The sequence below is a fragment of the Barbatula barbatula genome (genome assembly GCF_947034865.1).
Source record: "Barbatula barbatula genome assembly, chromosome: 13".
Classification (NCBI taxonomy): Eukaryota; Metazoa; Chordata; class Actinopteri; order Cypriniformes; family Nemacheilidae; genus Barbatula; species Barbatula barbatula.
Genome location: NC_136776.1, coordinates 1,610,130 through 1,625,685, shown reverse-complemented (window position 1 = coordinate 1,625,685; position 15,556 = coordinate 1,610,130). Strand labels below are relative to the sequence as shown.

The 15,556-nt window shown below is 40.8% G+C and overlaps 1 protein-coding gene and 1 long non-coding RNA gene across 2 annotated transcripts; one reads left to right on the top strand and one right to left on the bottom strand.

Moving 5' to 3' along the window:
- The first annotated feature begins 321 nt into the window (after window positions 1-321).
- On the top strand, window positions 322-4,946 carry LOC306902766. The gene is made up of 4 exons (XR_013787476.1): window positions 322-809; window positions 1,827-1,934; window positions 1,971-2,127; window positions 4,902-4,946. It is a non-coding gene; the product is annotated as an uncharacterized lncRNA (long non-coding RNA).
- A 5,688-nt stretch (window positions 4,947-10,634) lies between these two features.
- On the bottom strand, window positions 10,635-15,006 carry LOC306902615 (uncharacterized protein). The gene is made up of 3 exons (XM_079471324.1): window positions 14,707-15,006; window positions 13,058-13,200; window positions 10,635-11,731 (listed from the first exon to the last, which is right to left on the bottom strand). The coding sequence occupies exons 1-3, from the start codon at window positions 14,960-14,962 to the stop codon at window positions 10,955-10,957; spliced, it is 1,176 nt and encodes a 391-aa protein (XP_079327450.1). The 5' UTR covers window positions 14,963-15,006; the 3' UTR covers window positions 10,635-10,954.
- Between the last annotated feature and the right edge of the window lie 550 nt (window positions 15,007-15,556).

Genomic DNA, 15,556 nt, shown 5'->3' with positions numbered 1-15,556 from the left:
TTCCATTGTAGCGTTTACCGCTTGTTCAGCTTCAGCATCTGTCGCGACTACTGGACTGTACACAGAGACAGAAGGCACATCACTCATGTTTGCATTCACCCCAGTTACTTCAAAGGGAGTACCGTCAGCTTCCAGTGATGCTCCGAGCTTCTTAAAATGCGTGCACAAAGATCTCATGTCACGGTGGAAAACCACTACACTCTTACCCTCACATGCTAATGTTCCGTCATGATTTCGTGAATGTGGATCGATGACTGCATACCAGGAGCCTTGTTTGACTGCTGCACAAATGCTTCTCTGGACATTCACCAAACATGCATCAAAATTCTGAAATGCTCGAGTCAGAGCTTTATCTAGAGACATGTAAACATTACGCATAGATTTCTGATATCTAGTCACACCAAACAAACCACTTAATGTTGTCCCATAGTTTATTGCAAAAGTACAATCATTCAGTGTGTTTGTGTCAGGCAGCTCCTCGACGTACATGTAGCCATTAATGCGGTCACTGATCTTTCCAGCAGCTTCCAGGTCTGAATAGAATTGATCACCATGCAATAACACAGAATTAATATCACTTGTGCTCCACTGAAAAACATTTTTCAATTTACACATCAGAATTGCAGTTAAACTGTTAACGGCACATTGCTTCCCATAATTCTGGACGTAACGAGGATCTCCTTGATGGAAAGAGCCAGTAATGTAGGATGTCTGAGGAAACAAGTCAAAAACAGCATTCATGTTAGAATTTTGATCAACGTTATTGATAGGCATTTGGGCCGTCTTTTCAGAGACAGGTTTTTCAGTAGGTTTTTGATTAAGCCCAGGTTTTGCAGGCGGTTTCAAGATAGGTTTTTCAGTGGGTTTCAAGATAGGGTTTCAAGATAGGTTTTTGAGTAGGTTTTTGAGTAGGTTTTTGAGTAGGGTTTTGAGTAGGGTTTTGAGTAGGGTTTTGAGTAGGGTTTTGAGTAGGTTTTTGAGTAGGTTTTTGAGTAGGCTTTTGAGTAGGCTTTTGAGTAGGGTTTTGAGTAGGGTTTTGAGTAGGTTTTTCAGTAGGTTTTTGAGTAGGTTTTTGAGTAGGGTTTTTGAGTAGGGTTTTGAGTAGGGTTTTGAGTAGGGTTTTCAGTAGGTTTTTGAGTAGGTTTTTGAGTAGGGTTTTGAGTAGGCTTTTGAGTAGGCTTTTGAGTAGGTTTTTGAGTAGGGTTTTGAGTAGGTTTTTGAGTAGGTTTTTGAGTAGGCTTTTGAGTAGGTTTTTGAGTAGGGTTTTGAGTAGGGTTTTCAGTAGGTTTTTGAGTAGGTTTTTGAGTAGGGTTTTGAGTAGGGTTTTCAGTAGGGTTTTGAGTAGGTTTTTGAGTAGGTTTTTGAGTAGGGTTTTTGAGTAGGTTTTTGAGTAGGTTTTTCAGTAGGTTTTTGAGTAGGTTTTTGAGTAGGCTTTTGAGTAGGTTTTTGAGTAGGGTTTTGAGTAGGGTTTTGAGTAGGGTTTTGAGTAGGGTTTTGAGTAGGGTTTTCAGTAGGTTTTTGAGTAGGCTTTTGAGTAGGCTTTTGAGTAGGTTTTTGAGTAGGGTTTTCAGTAGGTTTTTGAGTAGGTTTTTGAGTAGGGTTTTCAGTAGGTTTTTGAGTAGGTTTTTGAGTAGGGTTTTCAGTAGGTTTTTCAGTAGGTTTTTGAGTAGGGTTTTCAGTAGGTTTTTGAGTAGGGTTTTGAGTAGGGTTTTGAGTAGGGTTTTGAGTAGGTTTTTGAGTAGGGTTTTGAGTAGGTTTTTGAGTAGGCTTTTGAGTAGGCTTTTGAGTAGGTTTTTGAGTAGGTTTTTGAGTAGGTTTTTGAGTAGGCTTTTGAGTAGGCTTTTGAGTAGGTTTTTGAGTAGGCTTTTGAGTAGGTTTTTGAGTAGGGTTTTGAGTAGGTTTTTGAGTAGGTTTTTGAGTAGGTTTTTGAGTAGGTTTTTGAGTAGGGTTTTCAGTAGGTTTTTCAGTAGGTTTTTGATTAAGCCCATTGTGATGCACACAATGTTCAGTTATTTGTGCCATTTTTTTAAGAGGTGGCACAACCTCTGCAGGATCAGCAGCCATCCGGTCCGCCATCCTTTTCTTGGCCATCTTTGATCGCAAGCTCTGCTTCGTACGCGGCATTCTGCACACATAAACAAATAAAATGACACATGATTGCATTCTAATTTAAAAATACAGTATATCATCAGAAATACTAGATTAATTTTTTTTTCATAATGCAATGTCTAATTAGTTTCATTAGATTTTAGCATAAGGTGACCAGATGTGTCTGTACACAAGACAGGGACATCTTATGCATTTCACCTCCATCCTTCTGATGTTGCATTTCTGAATTTTCAAAAATGCAAAATGTGCGTTTTGCACTTATTATGCCAACCTATGCGAATCATGCATGATGTCAAAATATGTAGCTAATTTATGATAATCTTGTGTTTAAAAGATACTTGCAAAAACTTAACTTATTAAATCAACATGAAATCAAGCAAATATCTAGCAAATGCATATCTTTTATCATTAACCCAATCTATACGAAGCACATGTTTTGACATGATTGATGCATGACATGTATATACCAAAAACCCTATGCAGACAATAATGTTTCTCATGAGGAGGTGTGTAAAGATAAATCTGCAAGGACAGACAAAATTCACAATAGATGTTTGAATTTATAATTGCAAACACAAAATTTACATTCTATTATAAAAATTACAATAAAATAAAATCATTATTAAAAAATGCTTATTTCAAATGTTTTTATATTTATTTTTTCTTGTTTCTGTTTTCAGACAGTGAATTCAGTGGATGTGGATTCAGACAGCAATTAAAAAAAAAACATGAGCTATTTCGGCTGGGGTTTTTTGCGTGGTTGGTGGGACAAAAATGCAGACATTCTGTAGTCAGAAAGCAATAAAATCACTCTATAAATGGTGAAAATATCTTACGTCCCTTTTAGAAACAATTACCATCTGAATATGGATAGACACATATTTTGTTATTATGCATCCCCAGAAACATAACTTCAGGAGGACACACCTGAAATCCTGTGCTAGCGATGTCACAAAAAACAGACACGCATGGTTACCTGAATTTAAATGAACCATAAAAGATCACAAAATCATAATTTGAACAATATTTAAATACAATTCACTTTTGTATTAAAACAAATTCAACCTAACATGTATAAACCAAAGAACCATAAACTTAAAGATCCCAATAAAATCAATAACTGAACTACATACATATGTTTTTATCAAATTTCTTACTTTGTAACATCAACTTATGGTGTAAAAGTAATACTGATTTACTGAAATTAACCTTGACAAAACAACACTTTTAATATGAAATGTCTCGGTCTTTACTCTAAGTTACATTGGCAAATATCTCCCATTGTAATCTTACCATTAAGCATATTAAAATGTAACTTAACATCTCTTACTGCATTAATAAACAAATACTTACCATAGAACCATAGAGCTGACTAACTACATAAATGTGCTGTCATATAATTTCATACTTTTCAACATCACTGGGGGCAAAAGTAATACTGATTCAATGAAAAAACATTGAAAAAAGTGCACCTTTTATCTTGATTGACCAAATAATCATTTGCTGTCTGTGAGTTTAATAGTCACTCTGAAATATCTATAAACAAAACAAGTACAAAATATATACTTAACATGAATAACAACATACATGTTTCATCATCACTTGTGTTTAAAACTTATATGATACAGAACGCATGTCCACCTGTAGTCCTGTCTTTTCACACACAAAACTAATTAATATAGGCTATTAATATTCTGTAACAATCAGTTTTATTGTAATAAAGTACAAGAAGGGAATGTATAAGCATAATTGCTAGTTACCATGGTATTGCTCGTATATAGTAAGCAGAATAAGAAATAAGCAGATGATCCCATTTAACGTGCTCACGGCTCATGCTTGTGTTTAGGGGCAACGCCGCAGGCAACACGCCGGTTTTCGTTTATACTTGTGCGTCGTTAGCCCCATCGACAAGAAATGGCCACTAGGCGTCAGTGTCAACAGGCGTGTTGTTTGTGTAACCAAAACAAGAGACAAAGAAGAAGCGGCTCGTTGTGTACGCTGTTTAAGAAGCCTTAGCGGCGATAGCAGCAGTAAAACAAAATCACTTTTGCAGCTTGATATGTCAACTACAGTAGAATATGTTATGTACATAATTCACACATTAATACGTATAAGTAATTCCTACGCAATCGCGGGGGTTTTGACCTAAAAGGAGTACAACCAAACCAATGACAGAGCTCGCGCTCTGCGTAGAGCTGACGCGCTGTTACATTTTTTGACCGGTGCGCGTCGGGCTACGCCGAAGGGTTTGCGTCTCTGCGTAGGCTACGTCGCAAGACCTACGCATAAGTATGTTCCCCGCACCGTTAACAAATTACATTCCAACACGGTGCAGTAGGACATACATTGTGATATGATTATTCTGTTTATTAAACATTAAGCTGCTGTATCTGTACGCAATTGCAAGATGTATGCTTGTTTTTTTATTAGAAATGAAAACATCTAATGATAAAACATTGATATGGTTTTGTTCAGTTTCATGCTGTTTGCAGACGGTCCCTAACTATCAACAACTAAACTATCATCTTTGTAAAGTTCTACATTCGAATACATTATAAACAAGCCAATGTTTATATTACTTAAGTTATTTTGACATTGATCGCGTCTAAATATCCGTCTAATAACAACATCCAAGCTGACCGCAAATATACACGTACATGTGCGACGCACTCAATAATTACAATTCCTTCTCAATACCTAACAAAACATATACTATCAGTATTACAACATATCCTCTAATCGAAGTTTATTTTGTTTTGAAATTATTATACTAGCCAACATACAATACAAAGAGGCGCACACACACGTGCGTTACCTGAGTAGAAACAATCGAGATGGATTTACTTTCTTCCGGTCAAAAACGGAAAGAAGTCTATTGTAACAAAAAATATACGTGCCCCCTGTGGATAAAACCTGACAATGCTACTAAACTATCAAGTAAAACTTGTTTCATAGAATATATGAAGACGTTATTAATGTTGTGTAAAAATTGACTTGCCAGTTACACATTACAAACGTCATTAACTGTAACATGACAGAATTACAATATTAATGTAAACCAAAAATAAATGTGATCTGAAAACTGCCTAAACTTTAGGAATAAAATTTAATTTTAATTTTAAGTTAATGATCAATACAAAAAAAAACTTGGTTTTGAGGCCACAGATGTTGTAACGACCATAGTTAATAATGGAACCATTTACATTTAGTCATTTAGCAGACGCTTTTATCCAAAGCGACTTACAGATGAGGAAACATTGGAAGCAATTATAACAACATAGGCAACAAAATACATAAGTGCATCAAACTAGTCCATTAAAGCCTAGCACAGTATAAAAGCTAAGAGTAGTGAGGTTAGTAAGTGTTTTTTTTTTTATAGAAGGAAAGGGAAGAGAATTAGGAAAAATCAATCAGCGACGTGTTGACGGAAGAGATGCGTTTTTAGGCCTTTTTTAAAGATGGCAACCGAGTCTGCTGATCTTGTAGCAGCTGGTAGATCATTCCACCAATGTGGAACAGATCCAGAGAAGGTACGGGAGAGTGACTTTTTCCCTTTTTGGGATGGTACCACTAGTCGTTGTTCCTTTGCAGACCGCAGTGATATGGCAGGAACATCGATCTGCATTAGCGAGTGGAGATACGATGGTGCAGATCCGGTGTTGGTCTTGTAGGCCAGGAGCATAGCTTTGAACTTTATGCGGGCGGCAACAGGGAGCCAGTGTAACCTGATGAAGAGCGGAGTTACATGCGCTCTCTTCGGTTCATTGAAGACCACTCTTGCCGCCGCATTCTGGATCATCTGGAGAGGTTTGATTGTGGAAGCAGGAAGTCCAGCCAGAAGCGCATTGCAATAATCCAGTTTGGACAGGACAAGAGCCTGGACTAGGACTTGCGTAGAGTGCTCCTATAGGAAAGGTCTAATTTTCCTAATGTTGTAGAGGATGAATCTACAGGACCGGGTGGTGCTGGCAACATAATAAAACCATTCTTATGCCATAAGTAATGAATGCACTAAATAAACTCTATAAGTCTATAAGTTTACAAACATCAGTGCAGCATATTTCAACATTTCTTAAAAATGGTTAAATAAACAGTTATTGACTTTTCTAAGATTGTTGATTTACAAAAAGTCAACATGTTTATTAATTATAATGTAACTATCTCCAAAAGTCATCCTAAACTCTATGAGGTACCTGTCAAGTACAAGACTCAGTTGCACATAAACGACATCTTTTAATAAAAACAACTTCACAAACTTCAAAAAGTGCATATAAAACTTTTATTATAGCTAGACAACAACATACCTAACATGATTAACATTTTTGAGTGTAAAACTAAAAATAAATGCCTCAAACAAATAAATGACATTCTTTATTTAGCTTACTCTTATGTTTTTTAATAAAGTGCTGAACATAGTTAAAACAACTTTTTACATATTATAAAATTACACACTGAATAATCTGCAGGTATTCATGAAACTAAAACACAATTGTATACCAGTTTAATACAGTACTCTGAAATCTGCATAAAGTTAATCCCAAGGTATTGCAACAAAAAGAACAACCTGAAAGACAAAACAAATATTTTATTTCAAATAAAGCATACGGATGTGCAAAACTACACATAAAATAATTTAAGTATTAATACTTAACAAAAAGTAAATATCACAAATTGTATTTTAGTGTATTTATCATGTGTTCAATCCATTGTAATGCAATGTAAAACAAATGTATTTACTGTATTAATATGGCTTTTCCTATTGACTACAAAATATTTATATTCTTCTGTGTAATGATGCAAATTCATACAAACCATTAGACATTTATCCAATGTTGTTGTGCATTGACAATAACAAAAGAACATCCCTATTAAAAGAAATACATAATGGAAACCCTTCCTTGAACCGCCACCTTAACGTGGTGGAGGGGTTTGAGTACCCGAGTGACCCTAGGAGCTATGTTGTCGGGGGCTATATGCCCCTGGTAGGGTCTCCCAAGGCAAACAGGTCCTAGGCGACGGGTCAGACTAAGAGTGGTTCAAAAACCCTTTATGATGTTGAATATAACAAGGACCGTGACGTCGCCCGGTATGGCGCAACCGGGGCACCACCCTGGAGCCAGGGTCGGTGCTCGTATGCGAGCGCCTGGTGGTCGGGCCTTTCCCCACGGGGTCCGGCCGGGCTCAGCCCGAAGGAGCGACGTGGGGCCGCCTTCCCGTGGGCTCACCACGTGCGGGAGGGACCATAGGGGGTCGGTGCGTAGTGGATCGGGCGGCAGTCGGAGGAGAGTGCCTCGACAGCCCGATCCCTGGACACAGAAGCTAGCTCTAGGGACGTGGAACGTCACCTCGCTGGCGGGGAAGGAGCCTGAGATGGTGCATGAGGTTGAGAGGTTCCGACTAGAGATAGTCGGGATCACCTCTACGCATGGCTTGGGCTCTGGAACCACACTCCTCGAGAGAGGATGGACACTTCATCACTCTGGAGTTGCCCATGGGGAGAGGCGGCGGGCTGGTGTGGGTCTGCTTATAGCCCCCCAGCTCTCCCGCCATGTGTTGGAGTTTACCCCGGTGAACAAGAGGGTCGTTTCCCTGCGCCTACGGGTCGGGGTTAGGTCTCTCACTGTTATTTGTGCCTACGGGCCGAACGGCAGTGCAGAGTACCCGACCTTCTTGGAGTCTCTGGGAGGGGTGCTGGAAAGTACTCCGACTGGGGACTCCGTCGTCCTACTGGGGGACTTCAACGCCCATGTCGGCAACAACAGTGACACCTGGAGGGGCGTGATTGGGAGGAACGGCCCCCCTGATCTGAACCCGAGCGGTGTTCAGTTATTGGACTTCTGTGCTAGTCACAGTTTGTCTATAACGAACACCATGTTCAAGCATAAGGGTGTCCATCAGTGCACGTGGCACCAGGACACCCTAGGCCGCAGGTCGATGATCGACTTTGTGGTCGTTTCATCTGACCTGCGACCATATGTTTTGGACACTCGGGTTAAGAGAGGGGCGGAGCTGTCAACTGATCACCACCTGGTGGTGAATTGGATCCGATGGCAGGAGAGGAAGCTGGACAGACTCGGCAGACCCAAACGTACTGTAAGGGTCTGCTGGGAACGCCTGGCCGAGTCTCCTGTCAGAGAGATCTTTAACTCCCACCTCCGACAGAGCTTCAACCAGATCCCGAGGGAGGCTGGAGACATTGAGTCCGAGTGGACCATGTTCTCCGCCTCCATTGTCGAAGCAGCCACTCGGAGCTGTGGCCGTAAAGTCTCCGGTGCCTGTCGAGGCGGGAATCCCCGAACCCGGTGGTGGACACCGGCATGTAAGGGAAACCGTCAAGCTGAAGAAGGAGTCTTATCGGGCCTGGTTGGCTTGTGGGACTCCTGAGGCAGCTGACAGGTACCGGCAAGCCAAGCGGACTGCTGCCCGGGTGGTTGTGAAGGCAAAAACTCGGGCCTGGGAGGAGTTTGGTGAGGCCATGGAGAAGGACTATCGACTGGCCTCGAAGAGATTCTGGCAAACCGTCCGGCGCCTCAGGAGAGGGAAACAGTGCCCTACCAATGCTGTTTACAGTGGAGGTGGGAGGCTGTTGACCTCAACTGGGGATGTCGTCGGACGGTGGAAGGAGTACTTCGAGGATCTCCTCAATCCCACCGTCACGTCCTCCATTGAGGAAGCAGAAGCTGAGGGCTCAGAGGTGGACTCGTCCATCACCCAAGCCGAAGTCACTGAGGTAGTCAAGAAACTCCTCAGTGGCAAGGCACCGGGGGTGGATGAGGCAAGGCACCGGGGGTGGATGAGATTCGCCCTGAGTACCTCAAGTCTCTGGATGTTGTGGGGCTGTCTTGGCTGACACGCCTCTGCAGCATCGCGTGGCGGTCGGGGACAGTGCCTCTGGGATGGCAGACCGGGGTGGTGGTCCCTCTTTTTAAGAAGGGGGACCGGAGGGTGTGTTCCAACTACAGGGGGATCACACTTCTCAGCCTTCCCGGGAAAGTCTATGCCAGGGTACTGGAGAGGAGAATACGGCCGATAGTAGAACCTCGGATTCAGGAGGAACAGTGTGGTTTTCGTCCAGGCCGTGGAACGCTGGACCAGCTCTACACCCTCTACAGGGTGCTGGAGGGTTTGCTCAACCAATCCACATGTGTTTTGTGGATTTGGAGAAGGCATTCGACTGTGTCCCTCGTGGCATCCTGTGGAGGGTGCTTCGGGAGTATGGGGTCTGTGGTCCTTTGCTAAGGGCTGTCAGGTCCCTGTACGGCCGAAGCAGGAGCTTGGTTCGCATTGCCGGCAGTAAGTCAGACTTGTTCCCAGTGCATGTCGGACTCCGGCAGGGCTGCCCTTTGTCACCGGTTCTGTTCGTAGTTTTTATGGACAGAATTTCTAGGCGCAGCCAGGGGCCGGAGGGTGTCAGGTTTGGGGACGACACGATCTCATCTCTGCTATTTGCGGATGATGTTGTCGTGTTGGCCCCTTCAAACCAGGACCTTCAGCATGCACTGGGACGGTTTACAGCAGAGTGTGAAGCGGCTGGAATGAAAATCAGTACCTCCAAATCCGAGGCCATGGTCCTCAGTCGGAAAAGGGTGGCTTGCCCACTTCAGGTTGGTGGAGAGTTCCTTCCTTAAGTGGAGGAGTTTAAGTATCTCGGGGTCTTGTTCACGAGTGAGGGAAGGATGGAACGGGAGATTGACAGACGGATCGGTGCAGCTTCTGCAGTAATGCGGTCGATGTACCGGTCCGTCGTGGTGAAGAAAGAGCTGAGCCGCAAGGCGAAGCTCTCAATTTACCGGTCAATCTACGTTCCTACTCTCACCTATGGTCATGAGCTTTGGGTCATGACCGAAAGGACAAGATCCTGGATACAGGCGGCTGAAATGAGCTTCCTCCGCAGGGTGGCTGGGCGATCCCTTAGAGATAGGGTGAGAAGCTCGGTCACCCGGGAGGAGCTCGGAGTAGAGCCGCTGCTCCTCCACATCGAGAGGGGTCAGCTGAGGTGGCTTGGGCATCTGTTACGGATGCCTACTGGACGCCTTCCCCGGAAGGTGCTCCGGGCCCGTCCGACCGGGAGGAGACCCCGGGGAAGACCTAGGACACGCTGGTGGGACTATGTCTCCCGGCTGGCCTGGGAACGCCTCGGTGTCCCCCCGGAAGAGCTGGAGGAAGTGTCTAGGGTGAGGGATGTCTGGGCATCTCTGCTTAGACTGCTGCCCCCGCGACCCGGCCCCGGATAAGCGGTAGAAAATGGATGGACATAATGGAAACAAAAGTAAACTTTAAAATCTCACATTAATTTTCTGTTGATTCAATTTTCGAAGCTTTGGGACGTCTGGGCGCAGCTTTTGGGCGTCTGGCTCCTGCTGGTTCAGTAACCTTCAAAAGCACAAAAAAAAAATTACCACAAAATAAACTTTGAAATCTCACATTAGTTTGCTGTTGAGTCATGTCTCACAGTTTCGGGGGCAACGTCCGGCCGCTGGTTCGGGGCAACGTCCGGCCGCTGGTTCGGGGCAACGTCCGGCCGCTGGTTCGGGGCAACGTCCGGCCGCTGGTTCGGGGCAACGTCCGGTTGCTGGTTCGGGGCAACGTCCGGTTGCTGGTTCGGGGCAACGTCCGGTTGCTGGTTCGGGGCAACGTCCGGTTGCTGGTTCGGGGCAACGTCCGGTTGCTGGTTCGGGGCAACGTCCGGTTGCTGGTTCGGGGCAACGTCCGGTTGCTGGTTCGGGGCAACGTCCGGTTGCTGGTTCGGGGCAACGTCCGGCCGCTGGTTCGGGGCAACGTATGGCCGCTGGTTCGAAAAACTTAAAAGAAAAACAAATTATGGTAACAAAACTATTTAATAAAATCAAACAATATTTATTGTTGATGTATATCTCACTGCTTCAAGATCTTCTTCCAGTTCTTCCAGATCTTCAGCTCCTACTTCAGGCTGTTCAACCACTGATGCAGAACAAACACTTTCTACTGAAGTAATTGCATTGCCCTGAATTAAAAATCTTAAGTGTCCAATGTCCAAGAAATGTTCTTCCAAATCTTGATGATCCAGCAGCAAAGATAAAAGGCCCATTTTTTCTAAGTATCTTTTCAAATATGAATTTGAAATGGACACATCGTACTCGGTTCCCCCTCCGTCAATGGTCATCTTGCCATTGGCTGTTGGCTGATAATTTAATGACTTTTGTAACATGCCACATCTTTGGCAACGATGAAACTTGACTTTGTCATCAAAATTTGTTTGCCACATTTGGCATTTTGCACACTTGTGTGCCACATTGATGACCACAGCACTAACATTTCCAATCACTGATAACACCTCTGTATCAGCAACACTGAATGCTGTGTTGTTGCAAGTGACACCAGGCAAAGCTGCAATTTTGTTAAATTGAGAATCCAATGTGGTTGTCAAGTACAAATTTCCACCAAATGATCTTGTGCTTAAATTGGATATTTTGTACGTGTTTTTGTTGATCAAACATCCCACTTGGTCTTCCCATAGCTGGACCTTTATATTTCCAGTGTGATCTTGCACATGGCAAGATTGCATTTCACATTGCCTGCCTTGAAACTCAATCATTTCTGTAGTTTCACTCACATGAACAACCAAACCTTCAAAACAGCCAACCTAAAGCAAAACATAGAAAGTACATAAAATTAGTAACAACATTAAAGAAATGAGTTAAGTACATATAAACATTGTCTAGGAATTTTAATGCTTTAAAAACTAATTAAACATTTAAAATGATTCTTTATGTGAATTATTCTACATAAATGTTTTTCCATACACTTTAATTCTTTTAAAAACCTCTATTTGTATAAATTATAACAACAAAATATTTTCCCTTTGTAAAATAAGAATATTACACAGTCTGCGCTTTCTGTTGTCCGTCCCACATACATCTTTCAAACATGAATCATTAAAACACTTTCAAACTCTGCAAATACTTATAGAAATAACATGTTTAAAGACACCTCCACACCACTACCAGATTGACAGTCTTTTTTAGTTTAGTACCGAAAATTTAAAAAAGTTAGCGATCTCATTTTCATAAATAACAATACCACCAACACATCAGGTTCAAATAACTACTCAACGTGACATTAACAAGAGTCATCTAAAGTAACTCAATGTCTTTGTTTAACAAAAATATTTCATTCATAATGTTATTAACTAGAGCTGGGCAAAACAATCCAAAAAAAAAAATAGTTTTTTATAATGGAATAGGTTCAATATCGATTCTCAAAAGGCATGAATCCATTTTTTTGTTACATCGAATTTACCTCTCCTTCACGACTACAGCCTTTTTTTATTCAATCTTTAACGTAAAAAACACCTGACCCTGATTGATCACCCTGTTTGTTAATTTAGTTTAATGCAAAGCGGAATGTAAAATATAGGTCCTCTGGGCAAGCATCTTTGTCACCATGATTTTCAAGTAAATTATCTTCTCATTGTCATTTAGATATTATACGATTTTATTTATAACGTTGCAAATATAAAAAATTGTCTTAAATTGCTATCGATTCGCTCCAAAAGGCGGTTGTTAACACAACTGAATTGCATCAAGCAGTTCTTGATTGATGGGTGCACTTTTTGGAGCTTTAAAAAATTGGAACCCTTGCAGTACTATTAAACCAACATAATTTATTCGTATATATGGAAATATAACTAAAACTACATTATTCTTTAATGAAAAAGTCACATTTATTACGAAGAATAGAAAATATGGTAAAATTTTGTTTCAAGACCAAATTTGTTCTTTAAATGTCCTTGAGACATCAAATACAACACTTTGAAATTGTCAAATGAGACATGAGTCTATTTTTGCTGCTTGAAATTGAAATACAGCCATTGTTTTGCTACACAGTAAAATATATGTTATTTAACAATAATATAAAACACATAATTTAAATACTTCGTAGCAAATTTGTACACAGCCAATGTGCTCACCTGCTGTTTTGGCGCCATTAAATTGATCTCTGCAACACTTTTCTTTGAACATTCAGGTGGATCTTTGACAGTGAAGTCAACATCAGTAATAATTACATCAGTGCTTCTGCCACACTGAACATCAAAGTCGTCTCCATCACGACCTATGAAACAGACACATGTAAAAATAATACAATTAATGCATGAAAACCAGCAACATAACCACTAGTTCTTTGACAATACAATTAATTTAATAAAGCAAATCTTGTGACTTGAATGTATTTTACAATTAAATAACTAAACTGCACAAGAACATTAACTAAACTGCACAAGAACATTAATGCATTACAGTTAAAGTAAAACTGCGTAAAGGTGACCCTACAGGAAATTATTTGTTACACCTCTTGTAGCTGCACATTAGTCATGGGCAATACTGTACATTTTGGAATTGATCCAATGACAAATACTTACAGAGGCAATATAACACATATCAATACTTCTTACTTTTATAAGCATTCAATGACATTTAATATCCTTTAGATAAAACGTCATAATTTAATATATAAATGCATCATTAATATGCTAAATCTCAATATATTTTTAAGAAACCACTTCAATATATTATGATTTTTGCTCTAAATGTACCTGTTATTAATTAAGTGCATATTAAAAATTACATATTTTAAAACAAATATATATGTTTTTAATACTGTAATAAACTGAATTTGCAAACATACAATGTATGCCATAAATTATTACCGGAAAATAGAATAGAATAACAGATTAATAGATCAAAAAGTACAAAATACAAGTCCTATGTAACAATCCACTCGATGCTTCCCTATTTTACACTACGACAATCCAGTCACGCGATGTCACGTGATGGCAGGACAACAAAACACAACAGAGAAATGAGATGCAATGTGTGCAAAACATAAAACATTCATATAAAATGGGAAATATTTCTCTATATTGCACAACTATTAGCTGAAGTAGTAAATAAATAAAATCATTAGTAAAACTAGTGTTGTCAAAAATAGCGATATTTCGATATGTATTTATACGGAGAAATATGAAACGTCTTCAATACGAATGTCCCACAATATCGATACATACTCCTTTATGTTTCCTACGTTTTCTATAGCTCTCTGTGTATGTGCGCTGATTCATCGCTCACCTTAAACAACTAATCCGACAGATTCTATTCTCTGAACTGGGGCACAATCAAACATGGCAGCGCCCGCTTATAGGCTAACTGTTAGCTCAACTAAAACAATCATTATAAAACGGTTTAAACAATAAAACACATTCATATAAACATATCTGAAAATCGGAATATCAAATTTCATATCATAGTTACAAGTCTGTGAATAGTTTGAAAAAATTACGTAAGAGCATCAGTCAACTGATCTGAGGTGTGTCGGTCACAAGATGCAGTCCAGCGTCGCCATGGAAACATTAAAGTGATACGTTCAACTTTTGCCTTGTTAAAAAAACTCACGTTGGGGTGTCATTTAAAAAAATAAAATTGAGTGTGAAAGGGTAAAACAAACTCAGCCGTGATAAATGTGGACATCGTAACGTCATCACAACGTTTGTTACGCTCTCACCATACTAAAACAATTAGGTCAATATCTGAAGAAAACAACTGGATCTAAAGTTATACTTACTGACACATTTTTTAATGTTCGTCAACTTTACAGGGCTCTTGTTTTTTTCAGCCCGAATAAACACTTCGTGTTTGTCTGATGCAAACACTACCACGCGGCGGAACTTTTCCCGACTACCTTGAATAGTCGCATGAAAGTATTTATTTCGGTTCTTCTGTGCAACTTTTACCGGACTAACGTTGTGAATATAACCGCAAATGGTGTCATCTACACCACAATCAACTTTCGCTTTCTTTATGGGAAAATGGGACGCCATCACACACGTGCTTGACAGTTGTCGCTGTCGCTACCCGATCCGTCCCGGAGACACGATTTGTTCCGCGCATGCGTGAAACCGACGTCACTTCCTGTTATCGCCGACGTTTTACGACAGTTTTCTCGACCTGGGACCAGCTCGGTTACGTCGTGCAGCCAAACCCCTTTCATTATGTGTGACAGCGGTATGGATTCATTTGCTTTTCACGAAAGACTTCAAAAATGTATCTTAACAGGAGAAATTCCTGACTGTCCTTGTGACGGAGCGCATAGCTACCGTCACGGCAGCGATGCGCTACCTATTCAAGTCCACAAAGACTGAGTGCAAATGTTGCCTATAATCATTGATCTAGCATGTTCTGTTATTTCTCATACTGTTTCAAATCCGCGGTTAACTTGGTCTTTTATCAAAACCCCACAGTAATCCCGTAGCTTTCTTGCGCACACATCTAATACTACGGTGATTTATATGCTATAGCTACTAATATCAATACATATTTTACTGTTTAAAACAATGTCATTTACTTCACAATCATAGCAAGTTACAATAACCACGCAACGCATGTCTTCATTAATGATGTATCTTTTTATTTTA

Coding starts and splice junctions, on each gene's coding strand:
- LOC306902615 (XM_079471324.1), bottom strand. CDS start 14,962: ATGGCGTCCCATTTTCCCATAAAGAAAGCGAAAGTTGATTGTGGTGTA. Junction 13,201..14,706: donor GAACATTAAAAAATGTGTCA/GTAAGTATAACT, acceptor TCTGTTTCATAG/GTCGTGATGGAGACGACTTT. Junction 11,732..13,057: donor TAATGGCGCCAAAACAGCAG/GTGAGCACATTG, acceptor GTTTTGCTTTAG/GTTGGCTGTTTTGAAGGTTT.